The sequence below is a fragment of the Emys orbicularis genome, chromosome 1 (genome assembly GCF_028017835.1).
Source record: "Emys orbicularis isolate rEmyOrb1 chromosome 1, rEmyOrb1.hap1, whole genome shotgun sequence".
Classification (NCBI taxonomy): domain Eukaryota; kingdom Metazoa; phylum Chordata; order Testudines; family Emydidae; genus Emys; species Emys orbicularis.
In genome coordinates this window covers 267,968,448-267,991,845 of record NC_088683.1, presented here as the reverse complement: position 1 = coordinate 267,991,845, position 23,398 = coordinate 267,968,448, and the positions used below count along the sequence as shown (strand labels likewise).

At 39.1% G+C, this 23,398-nt stretch overlaps 1 protein-coding gene across 5 annotated transcripts in view; it reads left to right on the top strand.

Moving 5' to 3' along the window:
* Nucleotides 1-23,398, top strand: part of PCCA (propionyl-CoA carboxylase subunit alpha) — a 421,040-nt gene that overhangs the window by 51,562 nt on the left and 346,080 nt on the right. For all 5 annotated transcript variants that reach the window (XM_065409497.1, XM_065409531.1, XM_065409513.1 and 2 more), the window contains exons 5-6: nt 18,247-18,360; nt 20,126-20,179. In XM_065409497.1, the coding sequence (XP_065265569.1) occupies nt 18,247-18,360; nt 20,126-20,179 (168 nt within the window). The remainder of the gene's footprint in view (nt 1-18,246; nt 18,361-20,125; nt 20,180-23,398) is intronic.

The window sequence follows — 23,398 nt, the reverse complement described above, 5'->3', positions numbered from 1 at the left end:
CCCAACTATACATACAACATGATGGGGGCTAATTTAGCTACAACGAGTCAGGAAAAAGATCTTGGCGTCATCGTGGATAGTTCTCTAAAGATGTCCACGCAGTGTGCAGAGGCGGTCAAAAAAGCAAACAGGATGTTAGGAATCATTAAAAAGGGGATAGAGAATAAGACTGAGAATATATTATTGCCCTTATATAAATCCATGGTTCGCCCACATCTCGAATACTGTGTACAGATGTGGTCTCCTCACCTCAAAAAAGATATTCTAGCACTAGAAAAGGTTCAGAAAAGAGCAACTAAAATGATTAAGGGTTTAGAGAGGGTCCCATATGAGGAAAGATTAAAGAGGCTAGGACTCTTCAGTTTGGAAAAGAGAAGACTAAGGGGGGACATGATAGATGTATATAAAATCATGAGTGATGTTGAGAAAGTGGATAAGGAAAAGTTATTTACTTATTCCCATAATACAAGAACTAGGGGTCACCAAATGAAATTAATAGGCAGCAGGTTTAAAACAAATAAAAGGAAGTTCTTCTTCACGCAGCGCACAGTCAACTTGTGGAACTCCTTACCTGAGGAGGTTGTGAAGGCTAGGACTATAACAATGTTTAAAAGGGGACTGGATAAATTCATGGTGGCTAAGTCCATAAATGGCTATTAGCCAGGATGGGTAAGAATGGTGTCCCTAGCCTCTGTTCGTCAGAGGATGGAGATGGATGGCAGGAGAGAGATCACTTGATCATTGCCTGTTAGGTTCACTCCCTCTGGGGCACCTGGCATTGGCCACTGTCGGTAGACAGATACTGGGCTAGATGGACCTTTGGTCTGACCCAGTACGGCCTTTCTTATGTTCTTATGTTCCCTCTCTCCATCTGCTTCTTCATTGTTATTGGCTCACCTTTCTGGGTTTCAGGTGGCTTTCAGCCCAAAATGCAGATGTGCTAGTAGCTGACCCACTTCAATGGTGGGTCTAGGGGTAGCTCAGGCTATAGATTAGTGAGGGCTTTCTAGCAGCTGGATGTCGGACAGGATTTTCTCTAGTCGAGTCCTCGCTTTCCTAAAGTCAGGATTCCTTCTACGCCAACTTCTTCCTTTTAAAAATCCTTATAGCTTGCTAGTAGTCCTAGCTGTTATCTACTGGGAAATTAACCATTTTCAAAAGTATTAAGGGAAGGTGTGGGGTAGGGTTGTAGTGGGAGGAGGAAGGGGAATTGGACTGAGGGGCGCTAGTGGGTGAGTGTGTTCCATTCCTGGGTAGGAATTGACTTAAGAGGGGTAAGGAAGGTTGCTGCTGTGATCTTCATTTGCTAATAGGCAAGTGCATGCCATACTCTTGACTTCAATACTTTAAGAATTTTGTGGAAGTTTCTATTCACCTCCTGTGTTGAACTGAGATGGGGAACACTGAATTTGTGGTTGTCTACTTTTCTGCAGTGTGGAAGGCCAAACTGCATCTCTGACGTTAATCTTCAAAATTTGTATTTGCATTTTACTTCCAAATCTGTTGAGTCTTTTAGGGACAAAAATATCTTTGTAAACTTTGAAAGTTTTTAAACAAGTTTAGTTTATTAATTTTCAGTTAAAATAACTATTAGACTTCTGAAAAACTTGAGATTTGGCTCTTGTTTGACCTCTTAAAAATGAATTGTATCTCTTTAAGCATGTCCTTCCCCCCCCTCCCCCCAGTGTATTGTACACATGTTAAAATGTATAAATATTTGACATTTACCATGTTAAAACAAAAAGTCAACAAAATTCATGAAAATCTCTACTGAGAGCTGCATCTTACCCAGGTGGCCTGCTGCTTGAAATATGACTCCTGGTGTGTATTGTACTCTTAGCCCTAGGATTCAATAATGAGATTGAGTGGTATCTTGCGTGAGCACTCCTGAATGATTGACAGTGAGGTGATGTGAATCATCATTTATCAAGATATTATCATGCCTACCCTTGATAATTTCTCCCTGCTGTCTGGGGAGGTCGTGAGGAAAGATATGACTTTGTGATGTCAAAGTAATTAGTGTTTGTTGGTTTCCAGCTGAACAAACTGGAAGCTAATGATCAGGTAAATGAAGATAGAGTACATTAGTGTAGACAAAGTTGCAAGGACCTTGGGGAAGAGTTTATCAAAATTTCATGGGAGTTATTTGAATGTTTTATGTCTAATTGAGTTTTATTCATTCAGTTGTGAGCCATAGATAAAATTCCTAACATAAGAATACTTCACAAACTATTCATTTTGTTTTCATGACATTTGTTGATTTCTACATTTGGTTAAAGTGTGCCTGCTGTAGGGTTAGAGATATCTTACTCTTTTCATAAAATTTGGATACTCACATACAACAGAGGCAACTGCTAGTTAAATTGTATTAAAGAGTCATAGCAAGGGTTGTAAGGGGTTTTATATATGTGATAAATTACTGAAAATCACCTATACTTTTTGCTTTCCCTGTATTTCCACCTTTCACTTCGTCATTTATTCTCTTAAATATTTTTGGGTTGCTAGAATACTGAACACACTTGGATAATCTTGGATGTCTCTGTGGCCTTTGTAATCTGCATCTACAGTGTCACAGCAGGTACTTAACAAAGATAGTGGTTTCCTAATGCAATTTAAAAGTAATGGGATGCATAAGTCATTACTGAAATATTATTTCTAAAAACCTATTGTGTGCATATTTATCATGTTTCACGTGACAGTGAAGTTACAAAACCAGCTGAATATAATTTAGCTACAAAATCCTTTAAATCATTGGCTGGTGGTCATAGTGTGGTTCACTTATGGTTAGCAATTAATCTCCATGTTAATTAACTTATTGAAGAGTTATCAAATGTGCCTGCTTTTAAAATGTCTTAAATTTACTCATATCCATTCATCAATAAACATGTATTAACAGTATGTCAACCCTCAAGTTTCTTCATGACTAACAAGCATTATTCAAGGTAGATGATCTAACTAACTGCAAACAGAATTTAAGTAACTTTAAGAATAGATTCCTGTTTTTCTCTCCTAGGTTCCCTTCATTAATTAAACCATTATTGCAAAATCATTAGACAGGCTAGAATTTAAATATATGGCTTTAGTGTACGTTTGTATTTTACTTTCTTGGGTCCCATTCACCCCCCTCCTCCCCAATTCTTTGGTGAAAGTGAGTAGGCTAGAATCCCTGGCAGTAAGTTGTCCACATTAATATGGCTCATCAGAGACATTATATTTAATTGGAGAGCCTGCGGTATAGTAGCAGGAGGCTGAAGGGAATTATTTAGCATTAGCAATGGCTCGTCTGGGAGTTGTGCACTAATCAAGGAGCTTGTGTGTTAACTGTGGGGATGATGGGAATTATGACGATTATGACATGTTAGCACATGTCTGTATGAGAACTGGACAGGCAATGAGTTAATCAAGAAGTATATTAAATGGCTCTCATGCTGTTTCCTTATTACTCTGTATAGTGTCTGTCAGGTTGTGTACTTCAAAAACAGACAAAATTGAATATATGGTTTTTGCAGGTAAAGTAGTTTGTTTAAAAAAAAAAAAAAAAGAACCTTCTCTCCATGCTTTTGAAGCATATGCATATTATGTACCAGGGGTCGGCAACCTTTCAGAAGTGGTGTGCCAAGTCTTCATTTATTCACCCTAATTTAAGGGTTCGCGTGCCAGTAATACATTTTAACGTTTTTAGAAGGTCTCTTTCTATAAGTCTAGAATATATAACTAAACTATTGTTGTATGTAAAATAAATAAGGTTTTTAAAAGGTTTAAGAAGCTTCATTTAAAATTAAATTAAAATGCAGAGCCCCCCGGACCGGTGGCCAGGACCCAGGCAGTGTGAGTGCCACTGAAAATCAGCTCACGTGCTGCCTTTGGCACACGTGCCATAGGTTGCCTACCCCTGTTATGTACATTCACTGTTAAGGGAACAGTAAGTGAATATTTGGGCTTCAAGAGGCATACTTTTAAAATGTGCCTTTTCAGTCTGCTGGTAGTTATTTTGTGACTGTTTCGTGTACACAAATCATCTAAATCTTCGCTTTTAGTAGATACTACCTTTACAGGTCTCAATTAGAAAATGAAATTGACTTTTTAACCTTTTTTAAAATGGAAAGCAATTCACATATTTCAGTAAACTATTAATATTTAACACTTGGCAGCTACAGGCAAATAAAAGCATAAATCTTTTCCACCATCAAAATGCTCCAAACCTTGCAAAAAAAAAAAAATTCCCCTTAGCTGTAGAGGGTGGTCTGTTTGTGTGCCAGGTAGACCCATCCTGTGCCCAGCATGGGTAGAGGCATCCATTTCATATCTGTCATGAAACTATCAGTTAGAAATGCTAGAAATGTACATGTTTCTAGGAAATAGAACTAATAAATTGAGTTCATTTTAAAAAATAAATTGAAATGTTGCCTAAATCCGCAAGCGGACTGGATTAAATCTGTAGGCAAACTTATCTTAGAGTTACTGTAGAGATGAGCACACACAATTTTTTTTTATTATTGTAAGCACTGCCAAATTTAATAAAACTTTCTACCAAACTGTGACCTTCATGTATTAACTTAATTAAAGCAGTATCATGGATAGTACTCAAAGTGTTAACCTGTAGGAGGTTGTTATTGAAATCCATTATCTATGGAGTCAGTATTAGTGGTCAGCAGCATCAGAAGTAAAACTGCAAGTAAGAACCTCCCTTGGGTGCTGTGAGCTCAGCAGGTTAAACTGTCAAAGCTTCTTAAAGGACTGATAGTTAAACCCCCTGGAGTTATAGGTAAACCAATCATTTGCCATCAGCAGGGAATATGACTTTATTTAGGAGGCAGAAAAAAAAATTAAATGCTAACAGGAAAGAGGATTTAGTCAGAACCCTCATATTTGCAATATTAGGTTTTGTATATACTGTGTACTTTGGCAAGACTTCCTTAGAATTTAAGGTTTCTTCTTTTGTTCAACAGGAAATTAGTTATTTTAGCAATGTTTTATAAAATAAAGGGATTGAATAAGCTGTTTGTACTGTTAAGTCATATATGACATTTGAAAGTTTATGCATGTTGTAAAAAAGGAAGAAAAAATTGCCTTTTTAAAAAGGGGAGGAGTTGTCAATATGTAGACGTCCTAATTTATATGAAATTGTTACAGAAAGGAAAACAGTATAAATGTGCAGACATAGGTTTACTGAATTTTGTGTACATCATCTTTATGAAACATTTAACACATTATTTATTGATATTTTTGTACACATTTTAAATATATTAATGCTATTATATATAGATCATAAAACATACATGATAAATATCACAAAGAAGGTAACATTGTGACTAACATTTTTGTATTTTCAACTTTATTTTTTATGTTTTAAACATGCAACCTTATACTCCCAGAGGAAGGCAGTTGTTTTGCATTTAATTTCCTTGTTTCTCTCTTTTGTAAAGGAAAACAATATTTTTTTTAACTGAACTGTAATATTTTTAGATGGTCCCAATTAATCTATAAAGCAACATTTCTTATTGAACTGTGTAAATGGGAATGAGAGCTGAGCACATGCTTTTGTGATGACTAGTAAGAGGCTGTATCTGGGACTATGCTAAACTCTAATAATCTTGGCAGTTGTCTGCTGGGAATGCTCCAAGTGATTTTTTCCTGCCAGTAATTTTATGACACTTTTAACTGACCATTTTCATTTTTTATACTTCACGGTTGGATTATATAGTACTCCAAAATAAACACTCTTTAAATATCAATGACCTGTTTCTGCACCACTTTCAGACTGGTGCAATTCTTTTGAGCCATACCAGCTAGATTAGATAATGCAATGGACAATAAGGCTCAGCTGTTCTTGACCAGAGTCTGCTGAGGTACAACTATGTGACAATATTTTTACCTTGGGGAGTTGTTCAAAAAGTTCTAAGCAAGTGAAGAGGGGGAGGTTCGGGTTTATAATGGAAACTGCTCAATAAACTTAGTTGTATTAACTGTAACATTGACTGCACAGTGAATACAGTATTTTTTTGGCAACTTTGGAGTTTCATTGTAGTCATGATCAGAGAATCTCAAAAATTTGCTGCTCTTACAATGACCACAGGACTTGTTGTGTGGGGAAGGAGGATTGGAAAATTCTTTTTTGTAAAGGCTTCTGTTGTGTGGTGCAGAAGGAGCTGGGCCATGGCCTCTCCCACTCCCTGGCTCATCTGACCTCTGTTTGGGCATCTAGTGCCACTGTACATGGTAGACTCACCCAGTGGTTGTGCTAGCACAGCAAGGACCAGGATTTGGAGCGAAGACAGTGGGCCCCAGGCACTCTCCCTCCAGGTGTGCTCAGCAGAAGATAATTCAGTCTGACCCTAAAATTTGAGGTTGTGGTACTGATCATCTAGTAATCTGTAAAACTGTTTTACCAGTGTTCTGTTATACAGCATGTTATTACATGTAACTCCAGATACAGGCTCACTTGTTGACTTTTAGGTCTACAGAGAGATGGTGGTAGTGTGTGTTAGGGCAGCATAGCATAAACCCTTGTAACGTCTACTTATGGGTGAAACAGAGACCAGTATAATAATATAACTAGCATTGTTTAGCTACTATATGTTGCTTATAAAACTAGAAAAAAGAAAATACTGCATGAAACAGTGTTGTGTTCATCTCTCTCCCTCCCTCCCCCCCCCCACGCGTTTTCTAAAGCTCTGTCTGCACTACAGCTTTTATCCAGGTTTGTAACTGGTTGGTGACACGGTTGACTGAAAATGGTTTGTCCCAGCTAACTTACATATGACTCTGTTAATAACCATGACAGCTAATAGTGTTTTCCCTCCTTGCGCAACTACTTGGGCTGTAGCATGATTGTTATCCTGTAGCTTGGTTTTAGTGCTGTTGTGTCCTAGGATAAATGGGATCCCCTAATTGCCCATGTAACTGGTGAATCTGGTTCTTCCTCTCACATCTCTGGTAGGAGATTCCAGAATGCATTTCCCCATATGATGCTCTTTCTGCTTGACTGCTAGGTGCTCTGTGGTCACCTTTGGAAGGCACTGTGCAACAGCTACCTAGTCTTTATTGGAGTACACTGGTGCAAATATAGTTAGATGTCAGTGTAGGTGGGTATGTGTAAACATAGGTGATACTTGGTGGTTTTATGAAAAAAGCTGCTGGGTGGAATCAACATATTGGTCGTAACTAGTTCAAATAAATGTCATAAACTGGTTAAATGATCATAATTATACTTTTGATATAGACAGGACTCAGCTCTTGCTTCTCTTACACTTAGAACGAGCTGCTTTAAATTTACATGTCAGTCCAATTGGTGGTCCTGTAGTAAAATCAGACCACATATACTGAATTGTGCTGACTTCTTAGCTGCATGTCTCTGCCAGTTCTGAAACTCTACTCCTGTAAAATTTTTCTTTTTTTAGAATGTGGTTCTACTGTGAAAAGTTACTCCGAAAACAGTATCCTGGGGTTCCTGGTTTATTGTGTTCCAGTGTCTTCCAGAGCAAATTTACTTAGTTGACAAGTATAAAGATGGTTTTTCTAACAGCCAGACTTGCAAACTCTTTTGGGGATCTGAAAGTCAAGCTGTGTTCTTTCTTGCTTTTGTATCAACACTAGTAATGAAGATTCTGCAGGCCAACATCTGCCCTCAGTATGCTATATGGAACTCCATTACCTTCAAATTCGCCCCCTAACTTCAATAACAATTCTGATGCTTCATGAGCCAGAAAAGAACTCAGCTCAGTCTCCTGTAATTCTGTTGGTTCTGCAGGACTAAAGAAGTGAAGAGTATCAAAATAAGTGAAAACGCACACGGAACAAATCTTTTGAACGAGAAGGTAACTTTTCAGAGTAGAACGACTCTTTGAGCGCCATAAATGCTAAGCTTCAGTGAAAATTGTATAGTGAGGTCATAGTTTAATAAGCCATTTAGATATCGGGTATAACATTTTGGTTTAAGAAGAATGACAATATACTGAAGCACAGGAAAAGTTTTTATATGAAGTATATTTAATGAATCAAAAGTTTGTATAGACTGCTGTAGAACAATGGATTTAATATAAAAACAGTTTACTTGTATGAATATATTTTTGGATGGCATTCATCTTTAAACATGAGAACAAAGTGGTTACTATTTAAATTGAACAAATGCCTTAAAGACATCACAAATGTTCATTCATTGAACACCAAAAAGGGTTCCAGGTGCTACTACATGCCTGGTAGAAAATGTCCCGATCCATGCCCAAAAAGCTTATAATCAAAGGACTGATTCTGTAATTTAGTCTGTGTGAGCAGACCCTCCATTTAAGTCAGTGGCGCTTTGAGAATGGGTGCAGAGGCCCGCCTGAGAACAACTTGTAGCATTGGGGGAGCTAAATTTTTATGGAAATTGTCTGGTGTGTGTGTGTGTGTGTGTGTTAATTGCCCTAGTTTACATAGACAATCTCAATCTGTGCTCAGGCAGTGTGACTGCAGTACTACAAGGTGGGATCACACTTATTACTGAAACATCTCAGGCAAAAGTTATGGGATAATTGATAGGATAGAATTAGCTTTGTTATGCAGTACTGTTATTGATGACATTAGGTAAAGCGTTCTGTGGTAAAGAGTGAGCTTGGCTTCAGTGCTCTAGAAGGTCATGTTGCTGATTATGAATTAGTTCTGACACAGACATGAGCATACCCTGATGCAGGCTTTCTTCCCTTCCAAAGAACCACTGTGTCAAATCTGATTAATTTTAAGACCTTTGCTTTATTCACTCTACTACATATTCATACGTATTTAAATAAAAGAAACCATTTTTATATCAGACTTCACTAACGAATCCAAAAGTTGGAATGTTTTTTTCCCTTATGAAACAGGACATTTTTGTCACAAGTAGCTTGGGCTGTTCACTCTTTGACTTGCATGCACTGAAAGTGTATATTTGTTCAAAAGAATAACAGTCCTACCATGCTGAAGATAGATATAGGTTCCTCTCAATATGAAGCAGACACACATTGTTTCCTCCCTACTTATTGTATCTTCCTTTTTAAAGAAGGATGACTCCAAATTGGGTATTCCATCTACTCGCCTAGTTGAAATCTGTGGGTTTTGGCCCCTCTCTAAAATCTGGACGCACCACTAAGCCAGCCTGAACTGGTGGCTTGAAGAACTACAGGATAAGAATAATTAGGAGAAAGAAAGAGCATCATTGGTAACAGGTTTCACTTTCCTGACTACTTGGTGTGAGACTGCTAATCGAGGACCTGATCCTGAAGACTACTGGGCATATTGTCTATTACTGAGTAGTACCATTGGCTTGCCTGGGACTACTCACATAAGTAAACGCTGTGCACCAAATAAATGCTTGCAGGACTGGGCCCTTGAAGACCAATTTCACTAAAATTACACACACCTTTTTTTTTTTTTTTTTTTTATGGACTCTCAGTTTAGATTGCGTATGCTTCAAAATAGCACTGCAGTTTGATCTACTCATGATGACTTTAGGCTTGACTTGTTTATAAGCTTAAATGAATTTGTACGTTTTTTGAAATGCTGACTAAAAGTAAATGTGGAATATGTGATATTTGTGCTAGTAGTCTTTCACAGTTCAGCTTCTCACAGAGTTTAGAAATAATTCCAGTATTTTATGTTAGGATTAAATACCACCACACAATTGAAGAAGAGCTCTTTAAGTGTAGGCTTGAAAGCTTGTGGCACCTTAGAGACTAACAAATTTATTTGAGCATAAGCTTTCGTGGGCTACAGCCCACTTCTTCGGATGCAGCCCACGAAAGCTTATGCTCAAATAAATTTGTTAGTCTCTAAGGTGCCACAAGTACTTCTGTTCTTTTTGCGGATACAGACTAACACGGCTGCTACTCTGAAACTTGAAAGCTTGTCTCTCTCACTAACAGAAGTTGGTCCAATAAAAGATATGACTTCACCCACCTTACCACACAATTATGGCATTTATCTCAGTGGATAGAGGTTTAAAAACTACTTAGTATTATAGACTTACTGTATTTTCTCTCTCTCTCTGTGTGTGTGTGTGTGTGTGTGTGTGTGAGAGAGAGAGAGAGAGAGAGAGAAATGAGGTATATTTTTGCAAAGAAGTAAATTCAGACTTAATTTGCATTGTTCATTATTTTGGAGTTTTCCATGCTCATTTTTTTTAAGCTACCTTACAAAGAGTTTACTCATTAGCCCCATTTTTATGGCTTGAACTAATTGTAGTTTCTCTTATTGAGCATTATTATTCAATTTGGGTCAATTGAGGGAATCCACTTACATTATAAATAAATTATAAATAAATAAATTAATGGAGATATCCTATCTCCTAGAACTGGAAGGGACCTTGAAAGGTCATCGAGTCCAGCCCCCTGCCTTCACTAGCAGGACCAAGTACTGATTTTGCCCCAGATCCCTAAGTGGCCCCCCTCAAGGATTGAACTCACAACCTGGGTTTAGCAGGCCAATGCTCACATCCATTGGTGCGTTATACTGATTTGAACTAAAAAGGAGTATGACTTGTTTGATGAGTTTGATGAGTTTTTTGTCCAAACAACACTCAAGATCCCATTTATTTAGTATACCAAACAGAAGGGTTCTGATAGAATTGTCGTTACTTTTCAGATCTGGCAAAGACAGACTATATATACAAATATGAAATATGATAGTAAAGTATAGAATCTAAAATGGACAGAGGGAGTGGAAAAACCAGTTACCACTTAGTGTAACCGTGTGTCCTGTAGCAGTATAAAATTCTGCATACGAAGACCTGCGGATACAAAGGGTGACCTAGTCTGAAAAGCTGGGACACTCAGGAAACCGACATTTATCTCCTGAGGGATTGGGTGTGTGTGTATGTGTTTTTTTTTAATTAGGCATTTGCACTCAAGTAATTGGCATCTGTCACATGGTAGACAGCAGCAGCACGTCTTGGTTGCTCTGGGGATTAGCACTGACCAGGTGTTTTGCCCTCCTCTGATGGTGTCTCTCCCATCGTCCTCTCGCCATCTGCCACGCAAGGGGCTTCCTCTTCTTGACTTGGCCCTCTGGTCAGGTCACCATGTATGTTTCCCCCCTGGGGGGTGTATCAAAGTCCCTCCATACAAAATGGCGGTCTTCCCTTTACTGCTCTGACCATGCCACTGCTGCAGTGGTTAGTAGGGGAACCCAGATCCACCTTCTACTCCAGGTCCCGGCGCAGGAGCCCTCTCGTTGGTAGCCAAGGTCTGACCTACCCCATACTATGCTGCTTTTCCCCTGAGCCTTATGTACCTCTCTGGCTCTTCCCCTTTCTCTGGGTTTGCCAGCCCAAACTCCCCGCTCCCAGGGAGTAACTGTAGGCTACTTTCTTCTAGTCCCAGACACACCTCCCTTTTCCCAAAGAATGACTGCAGACTCTTCCCTGCAGCCTCTTCTAGTTAAATCCCTGCCCGTGTCTCCTTCCCCAGATGCAGCCTGAACAATTAACTGGCCCATTTAACCATCTTAACACTTCCTGGCCTAGTGTGGGGTGGACACCCCATCACATGCATCATAGAAAGAAGTTGGATGGAATGAGTACATTTAGAGTGCGTCTACACTGCACCCCTTTTTTGGTAGTATGCAGTGTTCATATATACATATCCTCCCCGCCCCCAGGCATGGGTAAAAATAACAGGGTAGATGGTGAGGCAAGTAGAACTAAAACATGCTTGAAGGGTGTGGGTATGTCCTTGAGTACGTTCATACACTACACGGCTCCCTAATTTTATCAGTGTAGCGTCATTTGCGGCGGGTGAACCCGCGCTTTGGGGAGGCTAGCCCACCAGCCCCGCCCCTTATGCCCAAGGCCCCGCCCTGCATGCTAGAGCCCCGAAACTCCACCCATAAAAAGAAAAGCCCTGAGGGGGCCCCCCTAACCGGAGGAGCCCTGGCCTGCCCTAGCTGGACCCACTGCCCCCCCACAACACCGGACAGAGTTGTCGCCCCCCACCCCCGAGTGTCAGGTCGGCCCCACTGCCGGCCATAGGCGCCGGGTCTCCTGAGTGCTGGGCCAGCCACGCTGCTGGACGGAGCCGCCGGGTCCCCTGAGCGCCGGGCTGGCCCCAGTGCCGCGCCGGGCTGAGTCGAGCCGGCAGTCTCCCTGAGCACTAGTCCGTCCCCAGGGAGGCAGCAGGGAGAGGCTCAGGCAGCTCTCTGCTCCTGAAGTCTTTCCCCAAACCAGGACTTTTCCTTACTGCCATGAAGGGCTCCAGTAGTCGGGGATTTGCTGAATCCTTTCCTCATTGCTTCCTTCTCTGCCAGAGCCTTTCACTGACACATGTAGCTACTCATACACTACAGACTCCTGCCAGTGGTGTATAGGGTAGATGTAGCCTTATTGGCTGAGTAAACAAGGAACTTTTTCTTCTGAAGACAACTGAAGATGAATTGTATTTATGGTCTTTTCATCCTGACAGTGCGGCTGTTGTGAGATTTATGGCGCCATGCTCTTTATAACATGAAGACAAGGGGGAATAAACGCACAGATTGTAGTTCTTGTCTAAGGTCTAAAGTATCTTATTGCATACTTGGCTGTTCGCATGAGTTCTTAACTATAAAGATGGGATATGTCCAAAAGTTGTTTGTTCTGGAGGATGGCAATTCAACTTGGAGTTGTTGCAAGGTCAGAATTCCAGAGATCAATACGTGGCCATGAGAAACTTTCACAAGATCCATTTCCCCCCCCCATGTGGTGATGAGGCATGCCTCACAAGCTGCATTTTTGGCCGTGACATGGCACAGTTCAGGTGGCGTGCTTTTTTAAAAAAATAAAAAGAACATACCTTACACTGTAAGAAAATGCAAGTTATGCTTCATGTCTATGGCCTTACCAAATTCACGGTCCATTTTGGTCAGTTGTAAATTTCATGATTTCAGCTATTTAAATCTGAAATGTCACGGTGTTGTAATTGTAGGGGTCCTGACCCAAAAAGGAGTTGTGTGGGGAGTCGCAAGGTTATTGTAGGGGGGTTGCGGTACTGCTGCCCTTACTTCTGCACTGCTGCTGGTGGTGGCGCTGCCTTCAGAGCTGGGCAGCTGGAGAGCGGCGGTGGCTGCTGCTTGGAAGCCCAGCTCTGAAGGCGGAGCCGCTGCCAGTAGCGGCGCAGAATTAAGGGTGGCATGGTATGGTATTGTCACCCTTACTTCTGCGCTGCTGTCTGCAAAGCTGGGCCCTCAGTCAGCAATCGCCACTGTCCAGCCACCCAGCTCTTTATGCATCCGAAGAAGTGGGTTGTAGCCCACGAAAGCTTATGCTCTAATAAATTTGTTAGTCTCTAAGGTGCCACAAGTACTCCTGTTATTTTTCCAGCTCTGAAGGCAGCAGTGCATAAGTAAGGGTGGCATGGTATGGTATTGCCACTTTTACTTCTGCGCTGCTGCTGGCAGGGTGTTTACAGTCCGTGACGCATTTTTCATGGCCATGAATTTGGTAGGGCCCTATTCATGTCACAGTGCTACAGTCTTACCTTAAGATTTGTATAAGCATTTTCCTTTTGGATGTTTCTTGGATACTTAATTCAAAAACATTTAAATAGAATGATTATGCCTAAATAATTTAACTTCTCTTGTGGTTGAACTACTAATTAAATATAGAATATTTTCCATAATGGATTTGTCATGGATGTGGGGATTGGGAAGAAATAATGCTGTGGATGAGTATAATCTGTTGATTGATTTATGGATCCACACTCACAAGAGTATCACAAACCCACACGGTGTCACAGATTGCTAAATTTTGCCTTTAAATCTGATTTAGCTGAAAGATGTGTGATATCACATGTTGCTAGATCTTTTAGCTACCCTTTTGAAGAAACTCTAGTGTCTTATGCCAACCATGACACGAAATATCTAGTCATTATGAAATGTGTTCTAGATATGTTAATTTTGGAGAATATAAGCAGCTTGTACGTAGGTGTAAGACATGACTTGGTGAAGTGTCATTTTCATGTTGTGTTTTTTTTTTTCCACTCCTTCTCTTAGGACCTTGTATCTGTTTGAAATACATACTTTGGAGGGAGGATAGCGCAACATTATTAAAGTTTAGAGCAGAAACCGTCAGGCACCTCAAAAACATACATTCTTCCATTCATTGGTACTGTCCACGTGTAGAGCTGAGTTTAAACTGATGTTCTAATGATTTAAACTAATCAAAGTCCAAACAGTTTCAACAGTTGTTTAAGAACCAGTTTTTTTTTCATTTGAAAGTAAATGAAGGGAAACAATTACTCCCTTGCAAAGTTTAGCCTGGAATAAGTTGTTATGGCTAAATTAAAAAAACAAACAAACACACACACACTCAATATAGGCATTTATAACTGACAAGCTAAAGCAAGCTGAATTTCAGCAGAGACCGCTGAAATTCACAGTGCTTACAAAGAGAAATGTATTGGATTCTTCAAGAAATGTAAAAAATCTGCATGTATGTTTCTGGTTTTTTGAGAGAAGGGAGCTTGCAGTGTCACTGTGCATGTCTTTGCTCATCATTGTGTGGTAACTTGAAAGGTGATATTGTAATGTAGATACAAATAATGGCTTTGTAATAGTTACCCGTAATTGTGGGTACTCTATATGGTTTAGATATTACCATCATATTTCAGTATAACTTGTTATAAGTTATGTAATTCATTCATGGTACAGTACATGAACATACTTGTGATCCAGTGTGTTACATAATAAGTAAAATGCCTGCTCTAACAGGTATTGGTGTAATAGAGGGATGACACACGAGTGCTAGTAATGAAATTGGTCTTTAAAGTTGGATCACTAGAGCCAGTAAATAATCAGATATACAAAAGGTTCATGCCCCTGCCACATTCCTTCAGTTACTCAAGCGGCTGCCATTAAAGTCAACAAATGCTGACATTCATGCCAGAGGGTGGCATGAAAAGCTCTTTGGCTTGACATGCAGAGAGTCTGTGCTTTGTGCGCCATGCCAGAGCAGAACAGGCAAACTGAAACTAATAAAGGATGTTGTCAGTTCTACTTTTTTGCTATGTCTACACATGAGGTAAAGCAAAAGAGGGGGAGGACTGAAATGATGCTGAACTATGAGCAAGAGATGGGGAAGATGCCAGCAATTAGGGAAAATTTGGGGGAGGTGGAGGGAGAAGGGAAACAACCAGAAAACAAGGGGGAGGAGGGAAAGGAAGTGAGCAGGGAATGCTAAGGGAGGAGAGAGAGCAAAAAAGGGGAGAGAGAAGAAAAAGGAGAAACAAACACAGAAATGTCACTTTTGACTCAGTTCACAATACTTCTAATGAATGCAGTTCTGTGTTTGAGGCTCTGTATCACTTTTGTGTGTTTCTTTTGTTACTCAAAAAATGGTTGTCTAACTTTTTGTCCTAAGATTACATGCTACTGTAAGGAAGGCCTCGATCCTGCCAACATTTACCTGCTTAACTTCGCTCACCTGAATAGTCCCATTTAAGTCAGTAAGATTACTTATGTGCTTGAAGTTTTAAGCTTGTACATCTTGACAAACTGGAGAAATGGTCAGAAATAAATAGAATGAAGTTCAATAAGGATAAATGCAAAATACTGCACTTAGGAAGGAATAATCAATTGCACATATACAAAATGGAAATGACTGCCTAGGAAGGAGTACTTCAGAAAAAGGATCTGGGGCTTATAGCGGATCACAAAATAAATACAAGTCAAAAATATAATACTATTGCAAAAGAAACAAGCATCATTCTGGGATGTATTAGCAAGAGGAAGGAAGGAAGATGCGAGAAGTAATTCATCCACTCTTTTCAGCACTGATCAGGCCACAACTAAAGTAATACGTCCAGTTCTGGGCACCACACAGTGGGGAAAGAGGTGGACAAATTGGAGACAATCCAGAGAGAAAAACAAAAATGATTAAAAGTCTAGAAAACAAGACCTATGAGGAAAGAGTGGGGGAAAAAATTGGGTTTGTTTAGTTTGGAGAATAGAAGAAAAGACTGAGGGGGCACATGATAACATCTTAAAATATCTAAAAGGTTGTTGTAAAGAGAAGGGTGATAAATTGTTCTCCTTCTCCACTGAGGACAGGATAAGAAGTAATGGACTTAAATTTCAGCAAGAAAGATGTAGATTAGACATTAGTAAAAAGTTCCTAACTGTAATAATAGTTAAGCATTGGAACAAATTACCAAGGGAGGCGGTGGAATCTCAGTCATTGGAAATTTTAAGAAGAAGGTTAGACAGACACCTGTCATGGATGGACTAGATAGCACTTAGCCCTACCTCAGTGCAGGGGACTGGACTAAATGACCTATTAAGGTACCTTCCAGTCTATGATTCTATGGTAAGGATGCATGCAGGTTTTGGACCTTAAAATGTTTTTGCTCTTAGTGCTTAATGAAAGCTAGTGCATAAGTTAACTTTGGCAATGTTTGTTCAAAATCGTTTATTACAATCTAAGAATTGTTTTCTGTGTGTTCAAATTGACATTATTAAAATCTCCTGCATAAAGACTTTTTTTTTAAAAAAAAAAATATAGGTGTAGTTGAATAGCTGCATAGTGAAACCTGAGTATTTGTCAGAAGCTGTGATAGTTCACATGTGGTTGATTAGAGATTCCAGAAAGTAACGTGTGTTTGTAGATTCTGATTCAGGGAAGTATTTAAGTGCATGCCTAATTTTAAGCATGTGATTAGCCCCACTAATTACAATGGGACAAAAAATATGCTTAAAATTAAGCATGAATTTAAACACCTTGTTGAGTCTGGGAATTAGGGTTTAATTCTCCAAACTAACTCTTAAAAGCCTGACTAAAAATGAGAAACAAAACTCAGGTTCAGAACAAACGCCCCTGTTATATCAGGGAATTATGCTTCTGCTAGAAATGTTTTTACCACGTCTTCCAGAATGTTAGCTTCTCAAGCAAAATATTGTGGCATTAATATATTTTTGGCTGCCTCTTTTGTTGTTTTATATATATCTTCATGTCTGTGTGCATTTCTCTACCATCTTTTTCCTTGAATAATCCTGTAGTATGCAGAGGCCACATAAAAAGCAAACTGTTTTTATATGTCACCATGTGAATTGACAACTTCATATTCTATTTACAATATAAAATTATCATGCTATTGGAGTAAGATTCCTAAAAGAAAATAAATCAAGGAAATGAAAGTATTCTAAATTTTGCTGCTTACTTTCATGTATTTTAATGCCAGTGTCCAACAGCTAACTGTAATGTGTTAATTTAAAAAAAACATTTTGGCTGTGGTATTTTTAAAATATTACCTGGAAGAAATAACAAACAGGCCTTCACGTGTGTTGGATTTGTACTAATGCTGGAATGCCAAAACTGATAAGTTAACATAGACACTGACTTTAAAAAAAAACCATATTTTAACCATTTTGCAAATTGCAATTAAATGTTTCTCATTTATCAAATATTTTCTTTAAAAAAAAATACATATATGTATTTAAAAATCTCCTTGGCACTCCCAAACCAATGCAAAGATCACTGCTTAGTTGCAGTTTTGTAACTTCTTTCCCCGTCTCTCCCAAACGAACGAAAACAACCCAGTGTGTTATGCAGATGATCCACTTAAATTTCTCCAAAACATTTCTATTTAATTATTCCTATAAAATGTGGGGAAAACTTTCTTAGACTTTTGTATGTTAAGATTTGACTGAAAAATGTATTTGACTATTGCACATGTGAATAAGGATACAGTGGATCAGGAATCAAATGTGAGCCTGCTTAAATAATTTTCAAGATTTTCTGGTTCACGTGTAGTGATATTGAACTCTTTAGTCATAGGCTTTAATTTGTGCATGGTGCTGACCTGATGCTGTGCAGGGACACTCACTGCATCCCTTCATTCAATTCACTCTAATTATCCCCAACTTCCTGGGGAGCCTGCTTAGAACTGGCCATGAATGTTTGTTGTTAAGTATTAAGATATTAGGCTACCCTGGTTACATGTAACAAAGTAGTTTTAGGCTGTGAATTTACATATAGATGATCAGTACAGGAAGCTGAAATTATATTTGTCATAATTTTATTTAATCAAATACAAAGTATATATTGAAATAATAAAACATTTTGACAGTGACTTAAGCTTAGAGCAAATGAAATGCGATTTAATGTTACTTTGAGTTCTTGTACATTGATGTTTAATTTCAGTGCACATTTTAGAAGTGGCTATGGTATGTTAATTATCTTTGAAACAATCAGATTTGTGTGCATATTTCAGGGTGGTGGTAATTATTTTTGCTGGGAGCATCTGTTAATGCAGAATTTTGCCTCTTCAGGTTCATGTGAAAATGGCGGATGAGGCTGTCTGTGTTGGCCCAGCTCCCACCAGCAAAAGCTACCTCAACATGGATGCCATCATGGAAGCCATTAAGAAAACCAGGGCCCAAGCTGTGAGTCTGAATGAGTCTATCTGCTGCAGCTGTTTCATATATAGAAAGCAGAAAAGCCAGAGTTTGTATTTAAAAAAAAAAAAAAAAAAAAAGTGATTGAATATGCTATTCCAGTTAGTTCATGTCACATGAGTTAAATGTGGCCGAAATCGCTACTGGAAATCAAAGGCTTTGTAGCATCTGGCAGTTCTGGTCGCTGATCCTGCAGGTGGCTGCTGGATTCAGCTTTCACACCAGGGAGCAGCTTCAGTTCATTCCCAAATTTGCTTGGGAAAAAAAAACCCAATTAGTTTTGAGCACTAACCCTTTCCATGCCATAACCGCTTTTTTCGATGTTTTTATAAAGTGTGTCCAAAAAAGGCTTTTGTTTAAATTCAGTTTTAATCATTTTTAAAATTACACACATAATTACACTTGCAAAAAGGTAAATGGTGCATCCAGTAATTATTTTTGTTGTTTCATAATGTTCCACAAAATGCACATTAGCATAGATGGGTAAATACGGCTGCTGTTGTCTGCCCCCCTCCTGTCCCAATGGGCCAGAGATCCAAAGTTTAACAGGGATTATATTGGAAAAACAAACATACATATAACTGATTGAAATAATGCTTTTTGCTGTGGTACCAGTGAATTAAATGCATTATTATGTACAAAAACATCTTTAAATAAAATTTGATGGATAGAATCAGTCAACACCAGTAATTACCCTGGAGTGGCTCAGTTAGCATTATCATTTCTTTTGAAATAAATGTCTTTCAGTATGGTGCTTGCAAAAAAAACAAAACAAAACCCACCTTGAAATCGAATTTACAAATAGTACAGATGCTTACACTGTTTAAGACACAATGCAGATAAGAATAGTTTATTCTTTTAATCTTTAGTCTGTCAGAATGTTTCTTTAGTTGACTGTTTATATAAAATTAAAAACAGTGCTGTTTTTGTGTAATTATGCAGAATTTATATTAAAGTGGGGATAGCATGTGAGGGGTACATAATTTTGATCTGAGCTCACATTACTTTCGTCCCTGCTGCAAAAGCAGAGCACATTATTCCATTGATCACTAGCAATGCTAGGAGCATTAGAGGTGGTAGAACTTGTAATGGTAAACACTAGAACTACTGTTAACATCTTATGCTAGAACAGGGGTTCTCAACTGGGGGTCGGGACCCCTCGGGGTCGTGAGGTTATTACATGGGGGGTCACGAGCTGTCAGCCGCCACCCCAAACCCCGCTTTTCCTCCAGCATTTATAATGGTGTTAAATATATAAAAATGTGTTTTTAATTTATAAGGGGGGTTGCACTCAGAGGCTTGCTATGTGAAAAGGGTCACCAGTGCACAAGTTGAGAACCACTGTGCTAGAACAATTTTGGGAGGGAATAGATGGGGCGGGTGGTTAGAGAGGAATAGAAAGGGTGTGGTTGAGGATACATGTTAAGATATCTGTAGTCAGAGAAGTGTGGCAAAGAAAGAAACAAAAAAGATCATTTCTGTGCCTCTGGAGACAGTGCCTCCCTTCTGTCACAGACAAGAAGTGATGCCTCCAGAAAAGCCAGTTCAGACAATGCATGTTAGCAGATGTGATTTGGGAGGGCCAAATCACTTAACCTATGCTGAGGACACACAATCTTGAAATGTTAAGCTAATTTAAATAATAATCAGTGAGACACTGTCTCACCTTGACATGCCTAACTGTCTGTGTATTGATTTCTAGTCTTTGAAATCTGATAAATTTTAAAACTCATCTTGGTTTTTATTTTCAAAGGTCCACCCAGGATATGGATTTCTTTCAGAAAACAAAGAATTTGCCAGGCGTCTGGTAAGTGTTTGGTTTGTTTGTTTTTTTGTTCATGAATCTTTTGCAAAGCACTGGCATGAGGAGGTGTCGTAGATGCAGTACATTCATTGGGAACCAGTGTCTTAGAAGACTTAAAACATTGTTGTTGCAGCATATTTAGAGATTAAACTGCACATATTCCAGAATAGCACTCTAACATGAAGAAATGGATTGTGATTGAACATACCTGAAATATCAAAATACCAATTCATAGAACGTGTAAAGGTTATATTAAAATAAAGGGATTCTGTTGCTTGGTGGGGGGAGGATGAGCGAGGGCGTTTTAATGGTACGGCTGGATTTTTGAATTCTGAGATGTGGATGGTGAGGAAGTTGAAAGAATTTTCCCATTACAAATTTGAATTTTATAACATACTGAAAAAGTATATATTTTCACATGCAATTAACTATGTTTTTATAATACAAAAGCTGACTGAATTTATTACATTTATTTTAATGATTGAACCAAGGACTTAGTCCTGCAAATACCTTTATTGGGACTATTCAGTTGCATAAGTGTTTTTATGATTGGGCCTAGAATGAAATAGCCAAATTCACGATGAGGAGCTTGATTCTGCAGCCACTGAAGACAATGGTAAATCCCCCATTTTTCTAGTGGTGTAGGATCTGGCAATTAGTTTTACTGTAGTCTGCTTCTCAACTTTCAGTAGAAAACTGTTCTTGTCTCCTTGGACCCAGAGGAATCATGTGTCTCTGTGATGGCCAATTCAAGCAGGAGGGAGTTGACACTCCTCCCTGCTTAGCTGTTTATGTAATGTTGCAGTGGTAGGCAACTGAGCAATACAACAGAGAAAAGTCAATGGAAAACCATCAAAGATAAACTATAAACTTTAAAACCACTTGGAGGTGAAAAGGGAACATTATAACAGTCAGGGGATTGCCCTGTCTAGGAATAAAGACAAAAGACAGCTGCCATATATCCGGGGAGAAGGACACTGCATCCATTCACTGAGGAGACATCTTGTTGAACGGTGGTTTTTTATGAAAAATTGGATCCTGGTTCCTGAGAAAACACCAGCTTTGCAACAGACTGAACCAGGGATCGGCAGCCTTTGGTACGTGGCGCACCAGGGTAAGCACCCTGGAGGGCCGGGCTGGTTTGTTTACCTGCCGCGTCTGCAGGTTCGGCCGATCGCGGCTCCCACTGGCCGCGGTTCGCCGCTCCAGGCCAATGGGGGTGGCGGGAAGCGGCGGCCAGCACATCCCTTGGCGGGCCGCGTGCCAAAGGTTGCCGATCCCTGGACTGAACCTTTGGAGAGAGAACCTATTTTATTAGATAGGAAAGATAACTATTAATAAATGTAAGCCCTAGTTCACATTTTATGATTTTGTTTTGTATTTTAACCATTTCTTTCCTTCACTCTCTCATTTCTAGTGGAGTTTCTGTTCTTTCGTAAATAAACCTATTTTTGTATTATAACTGCTGATAAGTGCTGTGCATTATACAGGAGTGGTGACCTAAGGTAAAACTGGTAAACAGGGGTACCATACTCCTTTGGGAGTAGAGGATTGGGAATTTCTGAGAGCAGCCAGTCTCAAGGGGCTGCATATCACAGGAGAACACTTCAAGGGACTTTGGGGAGTGGGGTTCACCTATTGTAAATCTGCAAGGCAAAAGCAGGCTGGCATAGCCCAGAGGAGAGTGCTTGAGAGGCTCACAGGCTGGTGGTGTTAGGGACCTACCACCCCGCTACCACAGGCAAGACTCCCTCTTGCTGGAGGGCAGGAAGTAACAAGGTGATTCTCAGTCCTGGGTACCCTGAGAACTATCACATCTCCCCCCAATGTAACTTGATTACATGTTAATTGAAAAGTGTGACTTATTTAAAGCTCACATATTTTAAGTAGTAAGGAATATTTGTTACCATTTTAAAATAAGTAATTAAGAGTATTTGTACCCTTTATTCATGTTTGAAGCACAGGTGTAAGGAAAATACAAGAATGGAGAAAAGAGTTGACTTTACAGAGGAGATTTGTAAATAGTCCTTGGTTTCCCTTGTCTTACCTGGTCTGTGGTCATTTTGTTCAGGATTCCAGCTGTAAAGTGGGGGAGGGGAAGGCAGGGCTTAGTTGCCCTGGATATCCAGCTTTAATGGACGCCATCTCCCCCAGTAAGAAAACTTTAGTTGTAAGTGGAATACAGAACCCTTGCTATCTTTAATCACCATGCTGCAAAAAGCAGACAAATAAACAAGAGTCCAAATTCTGCATGATGCTAAATGCATCCTGAAAGTTGCTGAGCATCCTTTCCTTCCACTGAAGTTGAAAGGAGTAGTGACTACTTGGTACCTTCCTGGTTTGCCCTCCAAATCTGTTAAAACATCTTAAATTTTAACTTTGTACCGCTAGCAGTTTTTCCATTCTAATTGCTCTGACTGTATAAAGAACAGTATGTTGGCCAGAGCTCAAAATGACTCTTTTTACTCATTTTGTTTTTAATTGTAAGTGAATTCTGTTCCCACTGGATTACTCTAGCATGATAGCTAGTTTTAGTTGGCAGTTTCCTTAAAAACAAAAAAAGAAACAAAAGTATTTGCTCATGTTGTATAACTATTATGTGTATATTTTGCTGCCAAACTTTGAAATTTGATAGTCATTATCCCAAACTGGGCACATTTCCTAGTAATCTGGTAGTTATTTGGTGGTGTGGATTACACTCTGGGTGACAATCTGGAACACTCTTTTGGCAGAACTAAGTAGAATGAAGCAAAGGGTATTTCCCTCCTCCTCAAAATATCTGCAGATACTCATTTGTATCCATGAGATAAAATAATGTCTAGAAGCATATTCAGATCTGGCTGGTGAGATAAATTTAAAATATTTTTTAAATTGTTTATTTCACAAATTTTCTCTCTGTAGCTCTATAAAACCAGAATACAATTTATAATGCTTTTAATTAATTTTTACTTTTAAAAAATGCTCTACATAAAAGTTGCACTGAAGGCCCAATCCTGCTCCCATTGGGTTCAGAATCATGCTCTCAGAGGACTCCTTAATGTAATGATTCCTTGTTTTTCTTACTGAGCATTATTGGTATTTCTCATCCATATATTTAGGTTGGAAACTGAAGGCTCATACATTTCTCTTCATTCCAATCTAGCACAACTGTCATGAATTAATACTAGGGCTGTCAATTAATCGCAGTTAATGCCTGCGAATAACTGAAAACAAAATTAACAT